General features: G+C 36.5%; 2 protein-coding genes across 4 annotated transcripts; one reads left to right on the plus strand and one right to left on the minus strand.

Annotated features, from left to right (window-relative positions):
* The first annotated feature begins 1,481 nt into the window (after positions 1-1,481).
* On the plus strand, positions 1,482-16,432 carry LOC128017468 (leukotriene B4 receptor 1). Of its 3 annotated transcripts, none has more exons than XM_052602877.1 (5): positions 1,482-1,639; positions 4,840-5,391; positions 10,227-10,500; positions 11,050-11,385; positions 16,340-16,432. In XM_052602877.1, the coding sequence occupies exons 2-5, from the start codon at positions 4,874-4,876 to the stop codon at positions 16,403-16,405; spliced, it is 1,194 nt and encodes a 397-aa protein (XP_052458837.1). In that variant the 5' UTR covers positions 1,482-1,639; positions 4,840-4,873; the 3' UTR covers positions 16,406-16,432. The 3 variants fall into 3 exon arrangements, with proteins under 3 accessions (XP_052458837.1, XP_052458838.1, XP_052458839.1); XM_052602878.1 differs by having other exon boundaries at positions 11,050-11,379; positions 16,334-16,431; XM_052602879.1 differs by lacking the exon at positions 16,340-16,432 and having other exon boundaries at positions 11,050-12,078.
* Positions 12,733-16,053, minus strand: LOC128017470 (macrophage mannose receptor 1-like). The gene is made up of 4 exons (XM_052602882.1): positions 16,017-16,053; positions 15,579-15,926; positions 13,280-13,627; positions 12,733-13,117 (listed from the first exon to the last, which is right to left on the minus strand). The coding sequence occupies exons 1-4, from the start codon at positions 16,051-16,053 to the stop codon at positions 12,756-12,758; spliced, it is 1,095 nt and encodes a 364-aa protein (XP_052458842.1). The 3' UTR covers positions 12,733-12,755.
* Positions 16,433-19,365: the final 2,933 nt, after the last annotated feature.

The raw sequence follows: 19,365 nt of genomic DNA on the forward strand, positions 1-19,365 counted from the left end.
GTGTTTCAGTGTGAAGCAGACTGACATACAGAGCGTCTGAACCGAACTGATTCTTTTGGTGATTGATTCTGAACTGATTCTGTGCTAGTGTTATGTGCGCGGGTAAACCGAAGGCTTGAATCAAGGGCAATCTTCGCCAATGACGTCATTACGTCGAGCGCAAAAACCGTTTTCTTTAACCAGTTTATTGAATCGAACTGTCCGAAAGAACTGGTTCGCGGAAAAGAACCAAACTTCCCATCGCTACTGCAGTGACTTACATCAGCAGCGTCACTGCGGAGTCATGAACGTGGATTGACAACAGACACGGAAGAGAAGACAATGCTGAATATAGTTGTAGTTTTTGTTATTTTTGGACTAAAATGTGTTTTCAATGGTGTTTTCAACAAATTCTAACGGACCCTCTGATGTCACATGGATTACTTTGATGATGTTTTTTCTTACCTTTCTGGACATGGACAGTAGACCGTACACACAGCTTCAATGGAGGCACTGAGAGCTCTCGGACTAAATCTAAAATATCTTAAAATGTGTTCAGAAGATGAACTGAGGTCTCACAGGGTCACGAGTCATTAATGTCATAATTTTCATTTTTGGATGAACTAACCCTTTAACCCTGTCAACTGTCACCAATCTCAAATGCCTTCTAGATGAATTGTATTTGTTTACTGTTACCTGCAACCCAGCCACTTTGGATTTTAACAGGAATATGATTGTGTAAAAAAAATAAAAAATAATAATAATTATATTTGTATTGACAAACCTTGTGTGGTTGGGTGTTTCCTTGGCTATCGATTTCCATATTATTCTTTTGTACAGCAAAACCATGTGGCTTCCTTCCCTGTTTCTTGGGGATTGTTACAATACACAATACATCTATTCTTTCATAGTTTTCTTTATAGAAAATCATCCATTTCTTATAATAATTCTCAAATATTTTGTTATTTGCACCTGACCATTTTTTTTATCTTTTTTTTTTCCTTCTTCTTCTTGTTTTCTAGTACAGGAGATAGAAGAGTCCTAAACCAATTACTGAAATGACACAACATTTGGACTGGAGCAGCACTACTCTGAACTTGAAGTGAATCTGGAGCCATTTGTACAAAATGTCCCATCACTTCACAGAAATCAACTGCGTGTGATTAATGTATCCTCCCATCCTGGTTACAACAGTCTTAGAACAATCCTCTTATGAAAACAAACAACGTTGGTCATTTTGAAATAGAAGCATTTCACATGCGTGCATGCATACACACACACACACACACACACACACACACACACATACCGCAATTGTCAGTTTGATTACAGGACACAGCTTCCCCATTTACATCTATGCAAATAAGAGAGAATGTTAGAATGCTTAAAGAAAAAAAAAAGTTTATCAAGAGGACACAATTCAACAGAAAGAAAAGATACCTAAATAATAAATGTTGTGCATGTTAGGTGTTCTTGCTCTTTCCTGTCTGAGGCAATTGGTTGTTTCTCAAGTGGTTTATGTCAAGAGGAAGTGAAAGCAGCCCCACTATTAAAAGATATTAATGATAAGGACACTTCTGAGACATTGGGCAGAACTGATTCTATATGTTTACTGCCACATTAATGTGCTCAGCTGCAAAAAGGTTTACAAGGAATTGAGGTAAGTGCATACATATACAGGTTTGTTTATCTCTTTCTCACTCTCTCTCTCTGTGTGCAGTTTTAAAATATGAGGGGTTTTACAATACAAGATATAGTCTTTGGGTAATGTTTTATTGAGAGTAAATTAGACTTGGTGACAGTTTTTCTAGACCTCGGACCTAGTCAAATTTTACATGCTTGTGCTTGAAATGTTCTTTAAGAACTTTACAACATTTAAAATTGTGAGCGTAGCATCTTAAAAGTCATAAATATGTAAAATATGGTTAACTCACTTTCAGCAGGAAACTCGCCACAGAATACAGATGAATCATCATAACTGATATTGAAACACAATTCATTCTGTAACACTAACTTTAAGCAAAAAATCTAAATAAAATGAAATTAAAAAGGCAAAATCTGCAACCATAAGCATATTTTAATGGGCAATGATGTAAGTGTAACGGTTTGTGGTGTGCTTGAAAAACAACAGGTCTCAGTGTTTCTTCAGCACCTGTTAAATTAGAGAAGTAAAACTTTACAATAAGAAAAAAATAAAAGAGACTTCAGACTCCTGCAGTACTGCATCTAGATTTTCAGAAAGTAAGAAAAACCTCAACTCTGCCAACTTAATGTGTTTTGTTGCAGTCCTACATAAATGTAAAAATCCCAGTCATATTTATGGGGATTGACAGAAACCAAAAGGGGAACTGCTCTTTGTGGTGGGCAAAATCTCTACTGCAAACGCAGCAGAAAAAAAAAATACTATTTAGACAGATAGATAGATGTACCAAGTGGATTATGAATGCAGCTTCCAAATAGCAGAATAATCTTTTATATTTGATACAATCTCACCTCTAAGATTAGATCGCTCATTGTGGCACAGCATTAGCTGCTAAATTCAAATCTGTGTTCGCTGACTGGCCCTGAGCCAGAGACAGACGCGTCGGTGCAGCGCTGCATTATAACCAATCACACGCGACTCTGTTGCGCTTATGAATTCAATGGCCAATCAGAGACGTTCAGATGAGTCATCACTGAAATGCAGTGCTTCGTTTAATTACTCACTGACCGAATTATCTGGAAAATTCTTATAACTAAGTATAATTTTAACTCTCTTTACCGTTTTGCCCCCTCAAAAAGCATGAGTGCATGACAGTGGTGGAAGTACACAAATCAAGTACTAGTAAAAGTTCAGATGCGTATGTAATAAAATATTCCTCCAGTAAAAGTAAAAGTACTTATTTTTTAAATTTTACTGGCCAAATGCCCCTGGAGGGAAACACTTATCACTTTGATAATTACTGTAGTTAACATGTTCTGAACATCACATGCTTCCTTTTTCCTCCAGATGTAATCCAGGTGGTTGAATAAAAATATATGGATATGAATTAAAAAAATTATATCTGCCTACTCGGTTAGATAATCCAAAAAAAAAAATGAAAATGTATTTTGTTTATAACCAATATAAAAACACATAGGGCATGCGTTATTTTATTTAATCAGTGTTATTTCAAGGTTTTTTTGTTTGTTTTAAACTGATTGATGTGTCTGCATTCAAGCATTTCAGTGGGCTTAAATAGATCATTCTTTACAGCAGATTTAGTTCAGAAACAACTGACGTTTTTGACCTAAATAGGGTTTACAGTTACAATAATTAATCCTAAATTTCGACATTAATAACGTACTTTTTAACAGTATCAGATGCACACGTGATCATAAGATCTCCCAGTTCTTACTTATGAATTCAGTTCACTGGAGACTCACACTAAACGGTTCATTTGAATCTCGACTCGAGAACAGCTGCAATCGTATCATTCTAATTATTGGTCCAATTTGTGAAACAATTTAGGTTCATAGAAAGACTCAGTTTGTTCATAAATCAGACACCGCTTTTGCGTGTAAAAAGTAGGATCTTATACTTTGGAATGTAGTGAAGTAAAAGTAACTCAAAATAAACTACTCCAGTAAACAGGGACGGACTGGGACTAAAAAACGGCCCTGGACTTTGACTAGCCCAAAACAATCGGCGTGCGTAAACTCGACAACAACAAAAATAATTCCTAGCATGAGTGTCACGAGACTTTAATTGTGGCTCATGATACTATACCATCCAAATTATAGCAATAGCACTGATGTTGAGCTGGAGTGGGTGTCTTTCTCTGCTCTTGGTCTAAGCTCAACCTGAATAAACAAACGATGGAATGGATAAAAAAAAAAAAAAAAAGATATCATTTATTCCAAGATGGCATGGAATAGTTTATATAATATGCTGTTATAAAAAGTATAGTATACAATCTATTTCCTGCTGTCTTAAAATGAATTTATTACTTAATAATCTTAATTTATGCAGTAATCAATCTTACTGCACAGATTATAATACCACATCTAAATGAAAATACACCATTACAAATTTAACTTCTATATTCAAAATCTTCAAAATTTGTAAATGTTAAGTGTAATGTTACCAACATTTTTAAAAGTAAAAGCACAACATATTTCTTAATATTAGCTACTGCATGTTACATTTTACAGCTAAAAGTTTAGCTTTTTTAACTACTGTAATCATTAAAAATGTAGCAACCTGAATAGTAGTCTGGCTCACTTCTTCACTGTTGCTAATATTTATCTGAGAGGTGCTGCTACTGGAAAATACTGTTATATATTTCAGTTAGTTTGGGACATTTAGCGGCTTCAGTATCTAAATTCCGAATTTTTTTTCTCTAGCCTTCTCAGCCCCACCCTTTTCTTTCCGTTTTTTACCCGCCGGTCGTGTTATGCATATTATTTGTTTGTTTCTATGCTTCTTCCATCTAACGTTAACGTCTTTGCTGTTGGTTTCTTCCTACTCTTCCACTTCTTCTTCTCCTTACTTGGCGGCCACGGCCAGTGCAGTGCATTGCTGCCACCTACAATACTGGAGTGTAAAAACAGATTAGTGGGGGGAAAAAACGGTGATGACTGCATGCTTGGCGGGTGGTGGGCTGGCCCACCGGCCGTCCTGGAGTACCGGCCGTTCTGTGATTCTCCAGATCACACAGATGGCCAGTCCGCCCCTGCCAGTAAAGTACAGATGGGCCTACTAGAAAAATATACTTAAGTACAGTAATGAAGTAAAGCTACTCCGTTACTGACCACCACTGGTGCATGATGCCCCTGATGAAGCATAATTGGGAAATGGATCTAGTTTTTTTCCTGTCTCTGTTTGTTTTCTCTTCACAGGAAATACGAGAACTAACACTTGTCTTTAAATCAAATGGCCACTCTTGTTCCTACGAATCCCTCAGACCTATCTGGACCTGCTCAGTCTTCCCTCGTGACCTCCTCACCTTACACCCCATCCCTGTCCCTGTCCCATCAGATCAGCATTGCTATCCTGGTCATCGCCTTCGTGTTTGGTTTCCCTGGGAATCTGTTCGTGGTGTGGTCGGTTCTGTTTCGAATGCGTCGCCGCTCCATCACGTGTCTGCTGATCCTGAATCTGGCCGTGGCGGATGCGCTGGTTCTCCTGAGCGCTCCACTGTTCCTCCGGTACCTGACAGGAAGGAAAGGCTGGGAGTTTGGAGCCGCCCTGTGTAAGACGGTCCATTACCTGTGCTGCGTTAACATGTACGCCTCCATCTACCTGATCTGCCTGATGAGCATGGACCGCTGGCTGGCCGTCACAAAGCCGTTTCTGTCTCAGAGGTTGAAGACTAAGAAAAGGCTCCTGTCCGTCATGGTGGCGATCTGGGTGATGGCTTTTCTGATGGCTATTCCCATGCTGTTCTATCGGTACGTCTGAGGGGTTTGTTTTACAGAGATATTGAAACACAAATCACACTTCCTTCAAACAGTTCGATCAGTCAGCACAACATTTGGAACAGCAGATTCATAATATATTGACCTTGACCATTAAACAGCTGGATGCCATTGGTCCAACACATAATTCAATGCATAACGTGATGGGTCCAGCACAAAGGCAAATTTCAGCCTATCACTTATGAAAATTAACCATGATTATACAACCAAAATTAAAAAAAAGAATAATAATGATAAACATGGTTACTATAGTTAATACATGGCAGCCACAAATTTACCATGGTTTTGCAACGCTAACCGTAGTTTAACCATGGTATTTGTTGTAAAACTATGTAAAACTACCAAATGTTAATCAATACACCAAAATACATGGTTACTAAACTTAAAAACTTTTGGTTCAAAATGGCTCATTTTCGTAAGGGATGGAATGCCAAACCTGACAAAATCAGAAATAAATATACAAAGAAATGTAAAATTAAGTATATATATATATATATATATATATATATATATATATATATATATATATATATATATATATATATGTGTGTGTGTGTGTCTGTGTGTGTATATATGTATTTTTTCCACATTGTATTGATTTATACATTTACTTATTTTCAATTTCATTTATTTCCACATTAACATATTTATTTCAATATTTACTTATTTTAACATTTATTTATTTCTACTGTACATTTCTTTGTCCGTAGAGTAATGAGAAGGGCGTGTTTTACCTCAGGAATAATAATCAGGTCTAGGGCTGCAGATAACAATTATTTTGATTAGTTGATTAGTTGGCCAATAATTTTTTTTTATTAATCAGATTAAAACCGCTATTTTCTTTATTTTAATTTTACTGACAAAAAACACACTATTCCACATTCTGCCCAATGTCCTTAAAACAAATGTGCCCACTGAATGATATGAAAACATACAGTGCTGACATTTATTACACCTCCTGTCATCAGACAAAACATATTTTAGGAATCTGAAAAAAAAATATTTAAAAAAAATATAATATTATAAAGATGTAATTTCTGTAAAAATAACAAACTGGAACAACTAAATAGTATTTATTCACATAATAACAAAATATGGAGTGGAAGGAAACAATATTTTTCTAATCTTTTGCGTTCTCTCGCAAAAAACCAGTTGAGTTTGGACAAAGACTTCCTACTTACTTTACAGCTTGCAGTGTTTCACACAGCTCTGTATGTCATAATAGACCAAAAATACTACAGTCAGTAGTTCAGGCACAGTTTAGGGACATTCTGAAACGCTTAATGTACTGAAACAGTGTGGAGGACCAAATTCAGTATTATTAACATTAATACTTAAAACTATTAATAAGCACAGGTTGATGTTCTGATGATTTGAGCTACCCTGTCCAATTGTTGCTACCATTTGAAACTGTAACTAGCACAATGTGACAACAAAAAAATGCTTCCCAATGGATTATGCTTTATTAATTAATGTTCCTGTAGATCAATTGTTAGAGCATTGCATTATCAAGCACGAGGTTGGGGGTACGATTCCCCGGGAACACATGATAGGTAAAAATTGATAGCCTGAATGCACTATAAGAAGCTTTGGATAAAAGCATCTGCTAAATGCATTCAATTAATTTAATTAACACCTACACTGACCCTAATTACCCTTACACTAAAGTCTGTCTACACAGAACGCAAAACAAAGCATCAATTGAACTACCCACCATAAACCCATGGAATTGTTTGAAAGTGAAAGTGAAAGTGAAGTGACATTCAGCCAAGTATGGTGATGATGTTGACATAATGAAACAAATACATTTGCCTTGTAGATGTAGGATAAAAGATGGTAAATTTTGTAAACATGGTAAATTCTAATTGGTTACCTTTACTTAATATTTTCTCGGAAATGTTATTCTGTGATTTTTATTACGATGTAGCATAATGGTATACATTTTAGTGATGGTGATGTACTATGTGTGTGTGCAACTGCTCATCAGCTTTGATATTCACTGTACTGCGCTCATCACACGAGGAGGAAGAGTTCACAGCCTACATTTCAAAAACTGCACTTCATAAATTTATAAGTGATTGAATAATTGTCAATCAGAACTCGAAGAAGGGTAATATACATGAGATATATAAATGAGCAAAATAAAATAGTATTGATTTCTTATGTTGGACAGTTAGCATATAGGCAACACAGTTTCACTGTCATTTTTTTTTTATTTATTTTTTTTGGCGAACTGGTGGCCAATTCGAATGAATTTCATACATTTTCATACAGTCTGCTTACGCTCCAGTGATGCGTGTTTTAATGTTATAGCCTAATGCTTACCTTTCTGTCCCTACAAATGTTATCCCTGCTAAAAAAAAAAAAAAAAAAAAAAATTACTTCCTATAACCAGTCTTAGCCGGTTAGCTGGCTTTAAGTGGTAATCCAGCCTGATCTTAGCTTTTTTAGAGGGGTTTTGATCACTTAGCTTAGGCTTTTTTTTCTCTCTCTCAGCAGGGATGTTTTAGTATGATGATCATACATATTTATATGAAATCACCTCTTCATAAAAGAGGTGATATAGTTTGTTATCTCTTAACAGTTTTACTATGCAATCTTGGAAGTTTGAGTCATATTCACATTAAATTTTGTGAATATGTTATTATTCTTCATTTTCTGCTTGCATCTTCCACCAACGGGCACTGGATGTCATTGTAACATCATAAAGACGTTGAAGTGCCTGGACCAGACATGATGAAGCCTTACTTTTTGAAGTTGGCGGGAAATTTTATAGCACAGCCACTTTCAATTCTTTTTAATCTTTCAGTCAAAACCAAAGAAATTCCATCAGTTTGGAAATCAGCTTTTGTTCTACCTTTATTAAAATGAGGTGATCCAGCAGTTATGTCTAATTATAGGCCAATATCAAATTTATGTGTTTTATCGAAAATTCTGGAATCTCTTGTTTGTGATCAGCTGAAAGCGTTCCAGTATTCAAATGACATCCTCTCTAAATTTCAGTCAGGCTTCAGAAAAAGGCACTGTACTATCACCACAACCAAAGAATTGAATGCTGGACAGCAACACAAGCTTTCTGCAGGGTTTCAATGGCCTGAGCAAGGGATGATCCATAGCAGTAAATGACTGTATCATCAGCATAAAAATGCATATTAGCATCAGAAACATTTTGACCCAAATCATTGCTATACAAGATAAACTGAGCCCTGTGGCACCCCCTTATGGACAAAAATAAAATCAAAACAGAGTCCCTCAATGCATATATTTAATGCATTGAGTCCTGTTATTCGGATAATTTGAGAACCATGCAACTGCATGCTCTGACAATCCTGAGCAAATTAATCTGTTCTTTAAAACAGCATGGTCGACAGTGTAAAAAGCTTTTGACAGATCTAAAAAAAAAAGTGAAGCACAGAACTGTTTCTTATCAAGTGCCACAATAATATCATTTATCACCTTCATAGAAGAACTAGTCCTTAATGCTGACAAAACTAAGCTAATGTTGTTTTCAAATTAACCTCACTTTTAAACCCCACATAAAACAACTTGTGAAGAAATTAAAACTTAAACTGGGTTTTTTCTTCCGTAATAAATTAAAAAAATTGAAGTAAAAAAGCGCCTTGTCACTGCAACTTTTTTTTATCTGTGCTAGATTATGGTGATCTTTTTTATATGAATGCTGCTTCTTCATGTTTTCAAATGGTGGACACGGTTTATCATGCTTCTTTGAGGTTCTTTACCAACTGTAGTCATGACACATCACTGTGAATTGGATTGAGTGGGATGGCCCTCTCTGGCCAGGAGGCAGGGACATTGGTACACTTTTATTTTTAAAGCTATGCTTCGATTACTGCCTATACATTTGTACTTTAATCACACAGAGAAGTGTTGACTCTTACTCCCTGCGATCAAATGATCAGCTGTTGCTCTCTGTTCCTTTTGCCCGAACTGAGTTGGGGAAGAAAGCGTTTGTTCACTCAGCTCCTTTTGCTTGGAATATGCTGCAGAAGGACTGGAACCGGACTGAGCTCTTGTCCTTAAACACTTTTAAAACTAAGCTGAAAGCAATGGAGACTGCCTCAATAATGTGCAATTGTTTTTCATAACCTGTGTTAATTTAATATTTATTTGTATGTTTAAAATTGTGTAAACGTTGTTGCCTCTTGGCCAGGTAAAAAAGAGGTTTTTAATCTCAATGGGACTCTCCTGGTTAAATAAAGGTTAAATAAAATAAAAATAAAAAAGTGCAAAGCTGCACAGATGTAACTTTTTGGCTGGAAATGAAGCTGCATAAGGCAGACATAACACTTTAGTATTATGGCATTAAGCAGATGTTGGGTTATAGTACATTAAACTAAATTGTGTAACAAAACCCTAGTTTCTTAGTTGCAATTACCATACATTTGCACCAATTAGGAACTTGGACAATGTGTCTTTATGAAGATAAAATACAAAGTACAATAAATTATGCAAAATGCCAGTTCAGCTTCCATAGCAGAATGTTCTTTTTGTTGCATATCAGTGTTCTGTTACTCAAGATATTCTCGTGGAGCAAAATAGTTAAATAATGCTTTATAAAACCAAATAAAACTAATTGTGGGAATAATAAAGTGGCATTTCACAGAAAAAAATGTCATGAACAGATTTTAAACTCGAGTTGGAATTATAATAAATGATGAATGCAGTGAAATTTAAATACCTCCAGAACTCTTTATCAACAACCAGGAGTCCAGGACTGAAACTATTGGTTTTTATATAATTGTAAACCTTCTCCTTCTGTCTTGTTGTTTCCTTCTTTGCACCAACAGTTCCGTGTTGCCAGTCTCTATGAATGTGTCCATCTATCTGTGTAAGCCGTACCACTGGGAGAGCAGCGCTCATGAAACCTTTCAGTACCTGATTGAGACTCTCCTGGGTTTCCTGCTGCCCTTCAGCTTCATCCTGTTCTGCTACCTCTCAGCGATCCGTCGGCTGCGCAGCGCCATGTTCCACCGCAAAGGAAGAGGAAACGCGCTCATCCTCCTCATCATCGCTGCCTTTACCATCTTCTGGCTGCCGTATCACCTCATCAACATCCTGCAGGTGAGCAACACCTCGCACTGGATGATCCATTTAACATCTCATCGCTCAAACATCACATGAATACATGCCAGAAAAATATTCAATCTAGTCCTGAGAGCACACATGCATCACAGAGACGTCTGTTTGACTGCATTTACATCTGCGAGATGTATTTTGTAGTGTTTGCTCATTTGCAATATGTCTATAAGAGGTTTCCTATCAGATGTCAACTAGACATTTAGAAGATGTCTTTAAGATGTTCATGCCTGCATACATGCTGGACTTGATGATTGCCTTGAAGGGTCACTTATAGTGATTTATTAATTGTTTTTATGTGTAAGGTGGCAAATCATTTTTGAAGTTATTTGAATAACCATTCTGATTGGTCAGTTTACTAATGAGGCGTTTTTAAGATGTTCATGAATTAAAATACCCTTTTACATTATAAAAGCCTTTGAGCTATGCACATTAGTGGATGAATTAAAGACAGCTAGTAGGCTATGGTCAATAAAGTCAGTTTTCTCTCATGTTATGTTAAAAGCATTTCTCTTTCTTGTTCTGTTCTCACAGGTGATCGGTCTGATGCAGGGCTCCTCCTCTTCTGTTTTAGCAGTGGCAGTAGCGACTCGTCCCACCGTGACGGCGTTCACCTTCATTAGCAGCAGCGTGAACCCCGTCCTGTACGTGTTTGCCGGCAGCTCTCACATCCGTCAGGCTGGTCTGGGCTTCATGGCCAAGCTCTTTGAGGGAACCAACTCGGATTTGGTCTCCACCCGCAGCAGTCGCAGCTCTAATACAGAGAGCTCTGTTTTCACCAAGCTGTCCATCAAACTGAGTCGCAAAGGGGACAGAGTGAGAGCCGAGACCCCTGGTGTTGAAGTCGAGACCATAGCAGCCATGCACAATAGAGATGAGATGAAGACTATCACCAACCTGCATTAAAGTGCTTATATCATATCTCAAATGAAATAATAATATCATCTTCTGCTGCTGCTGTTTCACAATAAAATTCTCTTTAAATAATGGACTGTGATTTACTGGAATACGGGCATTACATTTTATTTTATTTTTACAGTTTTTAGAAGAGTTTCTTTGTGAAAATTCTAGTTTTGTTTCATTTCATATTCCTGATGTTTACTGTATGTTTTATTTTTTTTAGAAAACATAAACACGTTTGCATGTGAACACATCCTCATTCATTTGCTTACGTTCATTACACATTAAGACCTAGAGACTGAACTATATTTACATCTCTGATGTGAAACAGAAGCAAACACCGGGAGTCTTATTTTTCTATATGTATTTTTTAAAATGATTTTTTTTTGCATGTCAATTAAATGTTGGTTATTATCATGGGAAGCAAATTGTAAACATTTTTAACAATGAATATATCTAATGATTGTTTAATTGTGCTCATTCTTCAGCTTTCTTATTGTTAACGCAACAGGAAAGTTACTCTACGCCTCAAAATTTCAACATGATTTAAAGCTTATTTTTGTTGGATTTTATCAATTCATTGATCATTCTGATCTTATATAATATATAATAATGACAATAAACTACATATAATGAAAATAAAAAATAAACCCCGCAGCCTAACATGGTAAAAGTTGTGTGTTATTTTAGGCAGTGAGGGAACATGGCTACAGGTACACTCCTGGTACACTCAGCTTAATGAAACACAAAGATAAACCACTCTGAAAGTGTTTGGAGGGTTCAAGTCCACTAGGTGTGAAAACACACATAATGTTAGTTGTTCTAATGTAACTCACATTTAACCAGTCATTTATAATCTGAGACATGATAAAAAATGAAATGCGATAAAGAGAAGCCACAACAGCTACTTTATTTATTTATTTATTTATTTATTTATTTATTTATTTTATTATTTTTCGACACCACATTTTTACATTTGATAAACTGTCCAGACAGCAAGAACATTTAAGTCTATTGGACCTCAACTATACTGAAAGTTGAATGAACTGTTGTTTCAATTCAAAAACACATGCTGAAACCACTGCAACACAGATAGAGAGAAACTTATATATATATATATATATATATATATATATATATATATATATATATATATATATATATATATATACTGATATGTACACAGAAGAGCACACCTCTTTCCTCCTTCTTCCTTCTGCTGAAACTTAAATTATTATGTAAATAATTATTTAACAAAGTGATGAGTGAAGATGAATTTAAAGGAAGTGAACACACAATCACTTGTTTTCTCACATGAAGGTTTGTGTTTCCTTTCACTCTTAATATCTGCTGCAGATGAAGTTGAGTTTGTCAGTTTCAGGACGGCTGATCCAGCGCTGATCTCCTCCAGACTGAACTGCTCCAGATCTCACTGTGTGTTCACAGTCCTCCTCTGATGTGCCGTTCCCTGGAGCCCAGTTCTGATAGCACACAGTCTCTCCATTCACCCAGAACCAGACGCCCACAGTGCAGGAGTGACGTAAACCCAACCACAGCTCCGCAGTAGACGCCAGGTGTACCACGTTCATCACACGACGCTGAATCTCTTGTGAATGAACCGAGACCAGATCCACATGATTCTGTCTGCAGTATCTCAGAGCTTCAGACCACGTCAGATTCTCTCTGATCACAATCAGTTTATCTGGAAACCAAACAGAGCACAAGCAGAAACTAGAGAGAGACTGATCAAAAACAACATCAGAACAAACACTGTGGATGAATTTGTCATGTCAGACATGTAGCGGGAACTTTAAGAGATCTGGAGGAGATGATGGATGTGTGTGTTTTGTGAGGATCTACTCACCTTCATGACACACAAAAGGATATTCTTTGTTACAAGAGATGTCAATCCATTGTCCCTGAGCGCTCTTTTCAACAGCTGTACAGTTTTCATCACCTCCAACATTATTAGGTTCGTCAGACATCCAGTATCTGAATGAAGAGTTACTCTGATCTGACCACTGCCATGAGTCTCTGAACAGACCGATCCAGACATCTGATCCAGATGAGTTATTATCACTAATGAACTTCTTAACCTTCTCATTCTCATCCTGGTTTCTCACACTGACCAGATCAGTGTGTTTCTGTCTGCAGTAACTCTGAGCGTCTCTCCAGTTTTTCTTCTGATTGATAAAGACTAGTCCTGTGTTCACTTTAAGAAAGACACATGGACAAAGATTCATGAATCAGTTTGTTCATTATTCTTTCGCTGCTTTATGGTTTGGATGTGAACAGGAGCATCAGTGGAAACATCAGAAACACATCTCTCAAAGACTTGAGCTGCCTCTTCAGCTGGTGATTTATTGAATATTAACTATATTTTCAGGATTATATTAAAGATCTATCATGAAGTAACACTGAGGAACATTGTGATGATTTTAAAGCTCTCTCTACTGATCCATTATGAAGACTTGACTCAGACACAAAGAGCCGATGAGAGAAACATCAAACAGAGGAAGATGTTACACTGCAGATAAATATGCTCGTTAACATTCATTTGGACTGTAGATTAGTAATTTATAGATTAATAGTTAATAAATGAACTGGACTTGAAAATGAACTGGACTTGAGTTCATGTACAAGTAAAAAATGTGTTACAGGTTTGTATTGAGACTGAAAGTACTGAAGACTGAAATAACAAACTTTATCAACTCTAAACCGTGAAGACTCTGTTGATAGACTAATCAGTGACCTAGTGTCATAGGTTGGTTAGAAAAAGAAGTGGAGACTGTTGCTTTTTAAGACCGTGCTTGAGAGACTGACAGGTGTCTCGTTTGGATTGCATCACTTACGTGAAAGTCGACGCCCTGGCGAGTGTTGTGCGCCAGTGCTGGCATCTGAAAAGGAACACAGGAGCAGTGATAACCGAACATTTTATGGCTGTGCAGAAAACCGTGAGTTGAAGTGTTGTGAAGACGCCGACGTAGCGCAATCACAGGCGTAGCTTTTGGAGACGAGTGAGTCAGCGTGTGTTCGGAGTCGAGTGCATCAGCGGTTGGTGAGCACTACGGTGACTATCAGAGTAACCACATTTGTCCAACTGTTTGGAGACAAGCAATTCAGCGAGTGCTGTTCGGAGACAAGTGTGACAGCAATGGAGGGTTTGTGCAATGCTGGAAATTGACTAGACTGGGTAGTGGGCACTGCTACCCAGTCATCTTGTGAGTACAACCCCAGTTTGAAGAACGTTTGCTGGATGTTATTGTGACCATCTAATTAATAGAGCATCTAATTGGCATCTAATTAATAGAGACTAAGAACTAATTGCTAGTATACTAGCCATAACTCATATTTTTCCTTTTTGTAGTAGTGTGACTTATTTGGGTGCAGGGTATATTGGTTATGGTGGGTATTTGTGTGCACAAGTGAGAGTACATGACTGGCTGGATCTGTGGAGACCTATGTGTGGTGGGACATTGTACATTATACTTATTTTTTTATGTAAGTACATAGTAGTTAAGGCCACCCTTATATAAAGTGGGACCAAATATTTTGTAATTCAATCTACTACTGTTGAGTGTCAATCGTGCACAGCCCTCAGCGAATAATTGAATTGGGTTAACTTGGGTCCTGGGTTTTAGTAAACAACCTAGGTGGCGTAGTCGGCTACTTTTATGTAAGTGGGGTTTAATAATGTTGCTGGTTTGTGGTAGAAAGTATTATAAGACAGGCCCTTGAACCAGCCCCTTCGTGCCACGACACAAATACGTGTTGTTCATTGTTTGTTCATGTTAATTAATACATTAACATAAACTAATGGAACTTTATTGTAAAGTGTTACCGATTATTGTTATGATTATTAATTATTGGAGCCATATCAATAGCTCTCTCTGTGATTTATTTATCTCTAATCTCTTTAACTGCAGGTTATCATTGTGATAAATTACCCCATAGTGTAAAGTCTATTATTTTCTGGAATTAAAAATTGTGTCTATACAGAAATTGTTTTAACAATGAAAGTGAAAAATATACAGGCACCTCTATATTCATAATCAAATTTAAAAAAAAAAATGGTTAGTATTGCATAAAAATGTGATCTTTGCACATCTATAAATGATTGGTTGTTGAATTTCTATAAATTAATTTTAAATAGCTGTACTCACTGTTGTTGCAGATGAATTGCCAGGTATCACTACATCTTAAATCATGCCAATCTCCATTTCTCATCCCAGCGCACTCATCACTGCCATCAGGTTGTCCAGATGCCCAGTTCAAATAGAGAACAGGTTCACCTGAAGACCACTGCCATTGATTACGACCCGTCTTCTGCAGCCCAATCCAGAAACGTTCATTAATCACACTCTTCTTCAGCTCGTTCATGTCATTCATGTCGTCAGCGGTGGCCAGATCTGTGTAATTCTCTCTGCAGTATCTCTGAGCTTCAGTCCAGGTCTTCTTCTCATTTATAAAGTGATACTGACGCTGAACACATTCAGATACGGAGCAGAGAGCTGTGAAAGAGAGACGCTGCTTTAATGCTTTTCAGAACAGCATCAAACCTAATGAAACTAGAAACCATAAATAAAACCACAAACACTCACCAACGAGAAGAAGAATGAAATCTAGAGTTTGCTCCATTTCTGAGGAAGAAACATTGAAAAATTCAGAATCTCTCATAATAATCTTAAAGTGAAACATTAGGATGTAAAAAAAATAGTTGAAAAATGAAGATGTGAGTTGTTCTTACTTTAGTTGTCGTGTGTTTCTGTTCTGAGCCTGACGTTTCTGTCTTCAGCTTCAAACTCTGTGATGATTATATCTGCTCTCATCCGTCACTTCATTTGCATATTATTTGTGTATTTGTCCACGGAGCGAGAGCTGAGTTCCTGGTGGTGAAGACTAGACCACAGCAGACGAACACAACAGAGATGAGATGAAGACTCTCACCACCCTGCATTTAAGTGCTCAAATCATGCATTTATTCCCCTGAAGTTCATTTATAATGTTAGTAAATGTTGATGGATTCTCATTATATCAAATGAAATAATAATATAATCTGCTGCTGCTGCTGTCTTACAATAAAAGTTTCTTATTTTCTGTCTAAATAAATTGATTGTGATTGCCAGTTTTTTTTTTTTTTTTTTTTTTTTTGTAAGTTTAGTTTTTAGAAGTTTGGAAAATGTAATTTTATTATATTTAATACTTCCTCTGTTTACCAGGTTTTCTTTCTTTCTTTTTTATTATTATTATTTTTTTTTTTAGAAAACATCAACACATTTGCATGTGAACACATCCTCATTCATTTGCCTATTTCCATAACACATTTAGACCTTCAGGCTGAACTATATTTACATGGCTGTGTTAGACTAATCTGGTTTAAGGTTTTCATAAACAAGACCATCAAACAGAGCCAGCGCAAGGCATAACCAAACTAAGTGGCCAACAGGGGACCCCCAAGAGTAAATGAAATAGCTTGATTTTTGTGCAAATAGCTTGAGTGTTGGAAGAGGCTATTTACATTACCTCAGCCCATCAATGTGTGAATCGACAGTTGACATTAGTCAGCTCCTGGTGTGCAGATGGTAAAATGTGTGACATCGACCTGGGTTCGAATCACAATTCAATTCAAGTTTATTTGTATAGCGCTTTTTACAAAACAAATCGTTACAAAGCAACTTTACAGAAAATTATGTTTCTACAATATTTAGTAGTAGCTAGTAGTTTGTGCACATTTGACAGGATTTTAGAAAAAATTAAAATAATAATAATAATACAAGACGTAGTCAGCTAGACGATGAATATTATTAATTAAGTTATTATATGATTCAGTCACACATTTAGCAATAATTGTTAGTTCTGTTTGTGGATTCAGGGTTAGCATCATCTGAGGTCCTCTGAGGGTCAGCATCATCTCTTCTCAGGTGTTCTGGATCCAGACTGGAGCTTGTGTAAATCCTAGTTACCACGGGATGTGAATCCCGGGGCGAAACATAGAAACAAAATAGAGACATCATTAGCATAGCTACTGATCCAACAAAGTAAAATTAGTTTAACCCAAGCTAATGAATAAAGGTTTTGTGACCTTAGGGTGCGTGATGGGTTGTAACGTGGTAGAAGGCTAGTTAGGTACGCAGGAGCTAAACCATTTAGGGCCTTATAGGTAAGTAATGATAATTTGTAACTGATACGGAACTTAATAGGTAGCCAGTGCAGAGACTGTAAAATTGGGGTAATATGATCATATTTTCTTGACCTGGTAAGGACTCTAGCTGCTGCATTTTGGACGACCTGTAGCTTGTTTAATGACGAAGCAGGACAACCACCTAGAAGTGCATTACAATAGTCCAGTCTAGAGGTCATGAATGCATGAACTAGCTTTTCTGCATCAGAAACAGATAACATGTTTCGTAGCTTGGCAATGTTTCTAAGATGGAAGAATGCAGTTTTTGTAACATTGGAAATATGATTTTCAAAAGACAAATTGCTGTCTAATATAACACTCAGATTTCTGACTGTAGAGGAAGTAACAGTACATCCGTCTAGTTGCAGATTGTAATCTACAAGATTCTGTGTAGTGTTTTTTGGTCCAATAATTAGTATCTCTGTCTTATCCGAATTTAATTGGAGAAAATTATTTGTCATCCAATCTTTTACATTTTTAACACACTCTGTTAGCTTAGATAATTGGGAAGTTTCATCTGGTCTCGTTGAGATATATAGCTGAGTATCATCAGCATAACAGTGGAAGCTAATAATAATAATATTACCAAGGGGCAACATGTATATTGAAAATAGAAGGGGACCTAGGAAGGATCCCTGTGGCACTCCATATTTTACTGATGATAAATGAGATGACTCCCCATTTAAGTAAACAAAATGGTAGCGATCGGACAGGTAGGATCTAAACCATCTTAGAGCCTGCCCTTGAATACCTGTATAGTTTTGTTATCGATCTATGAGTATGTCATGATCTATGTACTAAGATCAAGTAAGACTAGAAATGAGATGCAGCCTTGATCTGATGCAAGGAGCAGGTCATTTGTAATTTTAACAAGTGCAGTTTCTGTGCTATGGTGGGGCCTGAAACCTGACTGAAATTCTTCATACGGATCATTTTTATGCAGGAAGGCGCTCAATTGAGCAGACACAACTTTTTCTAAAATTTTAGACATAAATGGAAGATTTGAAATAGGCCTATAATTTGCCAGTATACTAGGATCTAGTTTTGGTTTCTTAATAAGAGGCACATTTTGGGATGTGACCTAAAGATAACGACGAGTTAATGATATTGAGAAGCGGTTCTTCGGCTACAGGTAACAGCTCTTTCAGTAATTTAGTGGGTACAGGATCTAATAAACATGTTGTTGGTTTAGATACAGTGATAAGTTTATTTAGCTCTTCCTGTCCTATATTTGTAAAGCACTGCAGTTTATCTTTGCGTGCGATGGATTAAACTGAAGTGTTAGATGCTGTAGAATCTACATTCGCTATTGTATTTCTAATGTTATTTATTTTATCAGTGAAGAAATTCATAAAGTCATTACTATTTAACGTTGGTGGAATATTTGAATCAGGTGGCGTCTGGTAATTTGTTAACTTAGCCACTGTGCTAAATAAAAACCTTGGATTGTTTTGGTTATTTTCAATGAGTTTGTGTATATGCTCTGCCCTAGCAGTTTTTTGAGCCTGTCTATAGCTGGACATACTGTTTTTCCATGCAATTCTAAAAACTTCTAAGTTAGTTTTTCTCCATTTGCGTTCTCGAATCTGCCTTTTACCAAACTTTTTTTTTTTTTTTTTTTTCAAATTTCAAATCACATTAGAAAAGCATTTATTTTCAATGAAATTTAGGAAATTATCAAAAAGTTACAAATTAAATATCGGTTAGGGTTAAGGTAGGTGTATGGAGGGCTTTATAGTCCCATTAAGATGGCGTCCATTTAATAATTT

Source organism: Carassius gibelio, chromosome A7, assembly GCF_023724105.1.
Source record: "Carassius gibelio isolate Cgi1373 ecotype wild population from Czech Republic chromosome A7, carGib1.2-hapl.c, whole genome shotgun sequence".
Lineage (NCBI taxonomy): Eukaryota > Metazoa > Chordata > Actinopteri > Cypriniformes > Cyprinidae > Carassius > Carassius gibelio.